A 7844-nucleotide genomic window follows, 5' to 3' on the forward strand; every position below is an offset into this window, starting at 1 on the left:
TTTGTGCCAGGGACCCCCAGAAGCAAGGATTTGAGTTAAAAGATATTCGCTTTAAAAATACATCATAATTATTCAAAGCATTTATGATTTTTCAAAAATGGCAGATCTACATGCTCATAGTGTGGCACAATGTGACGTGCTGTGAGCTTGTATATCTGCTATTTTTTAATAGCCAAAGTATAGATTGTGATTAAAATGATTGTGACGTTGTTAATTCATTTAGCTGGGGACCCATCCAGCCCAAAGATCCCTGGGGGTTCCCGGACCCCACTTGTGAGAACCAATGCTTTAAATGCGACTTAAATGGACCCTTATTGCACAAGAGTGACAGACAGGATGCAAGGATACAAGTTTAAAATACAAATCACTTGCATGAATTCCCATGAGATTCATAATTCATTGTTAAGATGAACTGCGTTATGCTTTCATACTTGTTTCTCAACGTAAGGGTCTGGGGACCACCAGTTGGGCTGTAACTCCGAGGTATAAAGATGAGGTAAGATTATGATTAGCATAGTGCATGTGGTTCTCAAAGTGGGGTCTGCTGGGGACTCCCAGGGGGTCCAAATCAGTGATTAATAGTTTAATAGGAACCAAATGGACTCTTTCCTTTTAGCATTATTGTATAACTGTAGGCTACCTCTGTACTTTTCCCTTTGCAAACTGTTAATAAAGTATTCCGCCAATCAATAAATCAACCATCCAATTCAATTCTTGAGATAGCTTTATTGGCATGAGAAAACATAGGCCTACGTCCACAACATTGCCAAAGCAAGTGTCAAAATTAAGAACTGAAAAAAGGGAACATAATATACAGTTGAAGGGGTTACAGCATTGTGTGTAAACAGACTCACTATCTGTGTGCATCATGTGTAATCAGAGGGAAGTATGTGTCTCTGATGACTTGGTATAGTGGGCAGGTGGTAATGTGTAGGTATAGCTTTGTTTCTACCAGATTTTGTGTGCCATCCACATGGCCAATGCATATCAAACTAAGGATCCTTGAAATTAAATGGAAAAAAAGTCAAGAATCACTGGCTTTACTATATGATGATGATATGGCATCCTGTCAGTTAGGTTAGGACACAGCATAGCCAGCCAGACCAGCCAGACAGACAGAGAGAGGAGACACAATCTGAATGCATGCATGGGGTGGGTTGGTATTGGCCACACCCTTGTGTAAGCCGGCGGACCAATGGCGTGGCGCTGCGAGGAAAGTTGGCCTTTTATGGAGAGGGGGGTTGCGGCACGCAGCGCCCATAAAGCTGCCTTCCTCACCGGCTAATGTTGCAGTCACTTCTCCTCTTGACACCCGATCAGCACACAGGCAGCAGCAGGACTTATTGCACTACTCTATTCTACCTACCTGAGCCCATCACCCTCAACACAACACAGGTAAGAGTAGTGAAGACAAGAGAACAGAACATGACTTCAAGATCAGGCATTATTTAGATGGTTTGTTTGCAGCGGTAGATTTGTAAAGTAGATTTACTTTCTGTAGGCTACTTAAGTACAATTGTGAGGTATTCCTACTCAGTATTTCCAATACTTTTACTTCTACTCCTCGGATCAAAATATTGTACTTTGTTTTACGTCAACTATTTGAAAAGCCTAGTTATCTTTGGTACTTTTTTTGATGCCAATACTTTTGTACGCTACTCTTACTCAATTTCGAACTTCTACTTGTAACAGTAATTCTACATTGCAGTATAGCTTATACTTTTAGTTAGAATTCGAGTACTTTTTCCACCACTGGGTTTGAGGCTTGTTGTGGAGCCTTGGCTGAATGTCGGTGTTGCCATGTCTGCTTATTATAAGCTACTTTCAAAGTCTCTAAATATTGGTAGTTTTCTCTCTCGAAACATTTATAGATCTACAAGCACATCATCTGTATTATAGGTTGATGCAGGCGCACCCTAGTATTTATTGGTCGCTTCTTTTGGGCTTAGTTTTTACTAGACCTGGATGCTTTGCTCTCTCAAATCTGGCAACACTCGTATGAATGATTCAATGAATGAAGTAAAATCAGCTGATGCGTGTTGACTGCGTCTCAGGTGTCGCACAGCTCTGTATGCACTGGGAAAAATAGAAATACTCCCATGTTTCTAAGTGAAAGTATCAATACTGCAATATAGAAATTGCCTATTCCAGTAAGTCAGGAAATTAACGAAATATTGACATAAAATGTTTGAAAATGCTTATTTTTGAAAATGCTATTTTCAAACGGCCTAGGTATATAACATGGGGCTAAAGGCGTTTATGTTTTTATAATTTATATCAGCAAAATGAGTAAAGTTGTCAAATTTTAGAGTAGGCTACAGTGGTTACTTTACAGTTTACACCACTGGTCATAAATAATTTGTCCCGTTGTTGTACACACCTATAGTTTTCTTTCTCAAAGGTTTCACCGAGCAACTTTAATTTACTGGAAATTAAGAGTTGAATGAAACATTAACTAGGCTTCATGCAACGTCATAACTTCAGCAGGTTCACTGACAGTTTTGCATAGTCAGGTAATTGTTTAACTATTGTATGATACTGACTTTAGATGGTACACTACGTCATAAGAGTAGTAGGGCTACTTTACAAGTTGGCTTTCATCCCTCTACTCTTTAATCGCAGAGTCCTCCTGATAGGCGCCGTGCAGGCATCTTAATTAGGTTAGCCTTGTTAAAGGAGGGAGTGGCCGCCTTGTGTCTGTCTGTTTGACAGTCCTGTGTTGTTGTCCACACCGGGCCGTGCGTGTCGTGCCGTGCCGGGCCGGGCAGCCGTCATCATCCCTAAGCTGCCTGCGCTCACTATTTCCTTATATGGCCATGGCGAGACAAGGGAGAAGAGAGTGCCTTTGTTTCAGCTATAGATTTCCACACTGTGGAACTTGTGCCACTGCGACACCTAGTGTCGAGTCTCTGTAACTGCAAGGGGGGGGGGGGGGGGTGTGACTGGAGACTGGATTACAGATGGGGATGTTTCTCCCCCCTCCCCCTCCTGCAGCCAAATGCATATTCATTTGGACGTGAAGGGGTTTGAAAACCACTGTTTTATAGATGTGTTTCACACAGGGCAGGCAGCACACATTCTCTTTCCTTTTACTTAACTTATATATTTTTCCCCCTGTTCTCTGTCCCTTATGCAGCCATGGAAGATGAAATCGCCGCCCTCGTCGTTGACAACGGATCCGGTATGTGCAAAGCTGGCTTTGCAGGAGATGACGCGCCCCGTGCAGTGTTCCCCTCCATCGTTGGACGTCCCAGACATCAGGTACACAACACTGTACTAAGTTCAAACTTGGCTGGATGGAGTAAGATCTGTATATTTTATGTGCTTGACCATTGACATCTTGTAGAATTATTTGCAAAATGTCATAATTTACTTTAGTGCTCAAGCCTTCTATGTACAACAAATGGTCTAAAATAGCTGACCTACAAGCTCACAACATGTAAGCTTGTAGAATTGTCACGACTTTTCAACAGCAGCACGAGAGTGCCGCGCTGCAAGCTTGTAGATCTGCAATTTTTAAATGTTTAATGCATAAAATAATCGTTACTGTTAAAGGACAACTTTGTTTTTTTTTACAACAAGGGTTAATATTTTAGATTGTAGTTAGAAAAAGAACGTCACTGCTTTCTATTTTTGCAATTTTTGTATTTTGATTTCAGTGGGTGGGGGCGTGCGTACAAGTGGCTAAATATGTCTTTTTAGACACAATAAGCCGGCAATTTCTTTGTTACTGTTAACACCAGCCCCCATAAATCATATCTGCCCATGAAAGATTGTGGTGCATCTTGGGAATGGGCTTGTGTCTAAACATGCATATTTAGCCACTTGCAAGTAAATTAAAACATTTTAACACATCTTTATGTAATTGCCATCTAAAATATGAACCCTTGTTGTAAAAAACAAAGTTGTCCTTTAAAATCTAGAGTTGCACAAAATTATTGCGTTCCCGGTCTAAACCAAATCTCCTGTGCCTTCTCCTTCCCCTCCAGGGTGTGATGGTGGGCATGGGCCAGAAGGACAGCTACGTGGGCGACGAGGCCCAGAGCAAGAGGGGCATCCTGACCCTGAAGTACCCCATCGAGCACGGCATCGTCACCAACTGGGACGACATGGAGAAGATCTGGCATCACACCTTCTACAACGAGCTGCGCGTGGCCCCCGAGGAGCACCCCGTCCTGCTCACTGAGGCCCCCCTTAACCCCAAGGCCAACAGGGAGAAGATGACCCAGGTAAGAAAACCTCTTTAATCAATGGTTTAGTCTCCCTATTCACCCTGAGGTGTACAAAAATGGCAGATCTACTAGCTCAGTATTTCTCAAACTTTCAAATTTCAAGGTCTCCCCTTAACTCTGACAGTGTACGAAATGGAACCAAATGGACCCGTAAGGGTTCATTTGGTTCCTTTTTTATACTGACAGAGTTACAGACTGGTATGGGTCAATTTAGACCCCCATAAAGAGTCCCTGGAATCCACTTTGAGAAACACTGTACTAGCTCACAACACGATGCATTGTGAGCTTGTAGATCGGCTACTTAAAACGTAAAAGATGTATACATTTGTTCATTAATCGAGGCAAAAAGCTTGAAATCATATTGATTTGAAGTCATATTTTGCAGCCCTAGGAAGACTACATCTGTCCTCTTTCCTCCTACTTGTCACTCTCCAGGTCTCCTCTTTCCTCAGTTGATCTTTCCTCTTTTACGGAAGCTTAAGGTTTCTGCCTCCTGTGTGCTCTTGTGTACTGTAGTAAAGGATTGATGTTTGGAGCATGGAGTAGATATGGGTCATGTTTGACAAGTCAGTCAAGTAGATGTTGCCTGGTAACTAACTGCACCGGCGTTTTATAACAATGAGAGGGTTGTAGTGAACTACTAAATCTGTTCAATATGAACAAAGTGTGCTTTAATGGTTCTGTTCTGGCATGCCGTGTGTTTCTTAACTGAACGAGCTGAAACGTGCTGTGATTCGATTCTGGATTGACTCGAGGTTATTAATGTGATTCTAGAGCAATGACTTTGAAAACTACTTGGCCTAGCCCTAGAGCGATATTAATCGTGATGACTAGCTTATCCTGACCTGACCTCCCACCCTCTTTCATTCAGATCATGTTTGAGACCTTCAACACCCCCGCCATGTACGTGGCCATCCAGGCCGTGCTGTCCCTGTACGCCTCCGGCCGTACCACCGGCATCGTCATGGACTCCGGCGATGGCGTGACCCACACCGTGCCCATCTACGAGGGCTACGCTCTGCCCCACGCCATCCTCAGGTTGGATCTGGCTGGCCGTGACCTCACAGACTACCTCATGAAGATCCTCACTGAGAGGGGCTACAGCTTCACCACCACAGGTTGGCACAAACCACCCTGAAACCACACTTTGACACTTGCCAAAACACTTCCACCACACATTGAAACCAGCCAGGCGGCTTCTAGTGTTGTATTGTTAGAGGTGTAAAAAAAAACATCCGGGATTATACCGCAAGCAAACTTAAACCACATAATCCCTCTAGACTTGGTAAATGGGACATGAGCTTGCTCTGTAGTCTGTACTTGGACTCCTTTCTACACTAAATCTCTTGGGCAAAAATGTCTAGATCTGCTATTTATTTGGCTAATGCCCCCCCCAGAATATGGATGCTGGGGATAAAGTGGCTAAAGAATTATATATTGTGTAAATTATTTTCTTGACCAATCTCTTTTCTCTCCCAACAGCCGAGCGTGAGATCGTGCGTGACATCAAGGAGAAGCTGTGCTACGTTGCACTGGACTTTGAGCAGGAAATGGGCACCGCGTCCTCGTCTTCCTCCCTGGAGAAGAGCTACGAGCTGCCCGACGGACAGGTCATCACCATCGGCAACGAGAGGTTCCGTTGTCCAGAGGCCCTCTTCCAGCCCTCATTCCTTGGTGAGTCACATCATAGGAAAGCCTGTCTAAAAGCCAACATGGATTAAAGTTGTCAGTCGCCATGACTGATTCCAGTTTGGACTCTGTAGAAGCCAGCACGTCTTCAATGGAAGCATGTTGCGCTGTGAAAATGGCTAATAGCTGCAAGCTCTCAATTTGTATTGGGCTATTTTTGGTATTTAAAAATTAGGAGTATTTGGAAGTGTCAACTAGCATGTTTTGAAGCATTTCCCATAATGTTTTAGATATTTCATAAAGCTAAAAGTTAAAGCCAGTCTGATTATGTCACCTGGTTGGCAGTATGTAAAACAGCATGGCTCAATATTACTATCATATTTTACATTGGCTCATTTTAACAGTTTCACAAATCACTTGGCATTTGGCCATACACTTTCAGGCATGAGCTTCTTTAATCTATGAGCAAAGATGGCATTCATCTAAACTGGGGTGAAATTATTCATCAATTGGCTCATAAAGTTGACGTAATTTGTTTAGTGCGTGTATTTAATCGTAAAAGTCAATGCTTGTTCCAGTATATGCATTTCTATCTAGATTCACTGCATGGATTAATCGTATGATGGAACTAATTAGTTAAAGCCCTAATCTAAACCTCTCCTCCTACGTGTAGGCATGGAGTCTTGTGGTATCCATGAGACGACCTTCAACAGCATCATGAAGTGTGACGTGGACATCCGTAAGGACCTGTACGCCAACACTGTGCTCTCCGGCGGTACCACCATGTACCCTGGAATCGCTGACCGCATGCAGAAGGAGATCACCTCCCTGGCACCCACCACCATGAAGATCAAGGTAAAAAGCTTGTCCTTATGCTCATTACAATCCCCCTTGTAGTGTGTGTGTGGTAAAGGCTTTGACAACTGCTGCCACCTGGTGGATGTTAGGAGTTACAACAGCTAGTCTTTATTTCCTAAACCTATAGTCTGCCTTTCTTTGTTGTGCACTAGCCGAATGTTTCCCAATGTAAGGACTTGATGCCTAATACCAATTGTCAAATATTAAGAGGCAAACATTGAAAACAAGCTCACACTTCGTTTCAGTGAAGTGTTGTGAGCTTGCAGTTTGGCCATTTTCACAATATTTTCTGTGGAACAGTCACTAAATGTAATGCTTCACGTCACGCTAGTCTTAATTCAACACTACTGTAGTGTTTAACAAAAAACCCATCAATTGATCCATGATCGATCTCTCCTCTTCCAGATCATTGCTCCCCCAGAGAGGAAGTACTCCGTCTGGATCGGAGGCTCCATCCTGGCCTCCCTGTCCACCTTCCAGCAGATGTGGATCAGCAAGCAGGAGTACGACGAGTCCGGCCCCAGCATCGTCCACAGGAAGTGCTTCTAAACGGACTGTAAAAAAAAAAAAAAGAAAACCCTCACACCTCTTCCACCGATCTTGATACAGCTCTGCGTCTGCACACACAACCTTGGCACACCGACCGACACACACTGGCGTGTGCAGAGCCTGTACCACCCTCCTCTTCTTCACCCTGACCCCCCCCCCCCCCCCCCCCCCCCCGCCGCCTCACCACTACGGCTATGGTACCATCCACCTGATTGGTGGAAACCTTTTTTGCAGGAAGTTTTAACTGGCCGGAGTGAACCGGGTGGTTTGTGTGCGTGTGCGTGTGAAAACAGTCATTTGTTTGTGTAGGTCATTCCAAGATGTCTTGTCTGTTTGTTCACCACCTTATTTGCCTCTATGAAGGTGTATTCACTGGTGGGTGTGCTGCCCAACAGGCGTCTATATAGTATTTGCTTAATGTGTAAATTATCTGAAACTTGTTTTTGTACTTCCAGCCTTAAATGATATATTATATTTACTTGGGGTTCCAGTTTGTTTTGTTCATTATGCAAGGAGATGAAGCTTTTACCTTTTGTATGGAGGTGTAAAAGGTTTGTTTGTGGGGCGTGTTGCCCC

At 43.5% G+C, this 7844-nt stretch overlaps 1 protein-coding gene across 1 annotated transcript; it reads left to right on the plus strand.

The window, feature by feature from the left end:
* Positions 1 to 1296: 1296 nt before the first annotated feature.
* On the plus strand, positions 1297 to 7844 carry actb1 (actin, beta 1). The gene is made up of 7 exons (XM_080721249.1): positions 1297 to 1395; positions 3137 to 3261; positions 3990 to 4229; positions 5104 to 5350; positions 5715 to 5906; positions 6535 to 6716; positions 7125 to 7844. The coding sequence occupies exons 2-7, from the start codon at positions 3139 to 3141 to the stop codon at positions 7266 to 7268; spliced, it is 1128 nt and encodes a 375-aa protein (XP_080577375.1). The 5' UTR covers positions 1297 to 1395; positions 3137 to 3138; the 3' UTR covers positions 7269 to 7844.

This window comes from Nannobrachium achirus (genome assembly GCF_963921795.1).
Source record: "Nannobrachium achirus genome assembly, chromosome: 3".
Lineage (NCBI taxonomy): Eukaryota > Metazoa > Chordata > Actinopteri > Myctophiformes > Myctophidae > Nannobrachium > Nannobrachium achirus.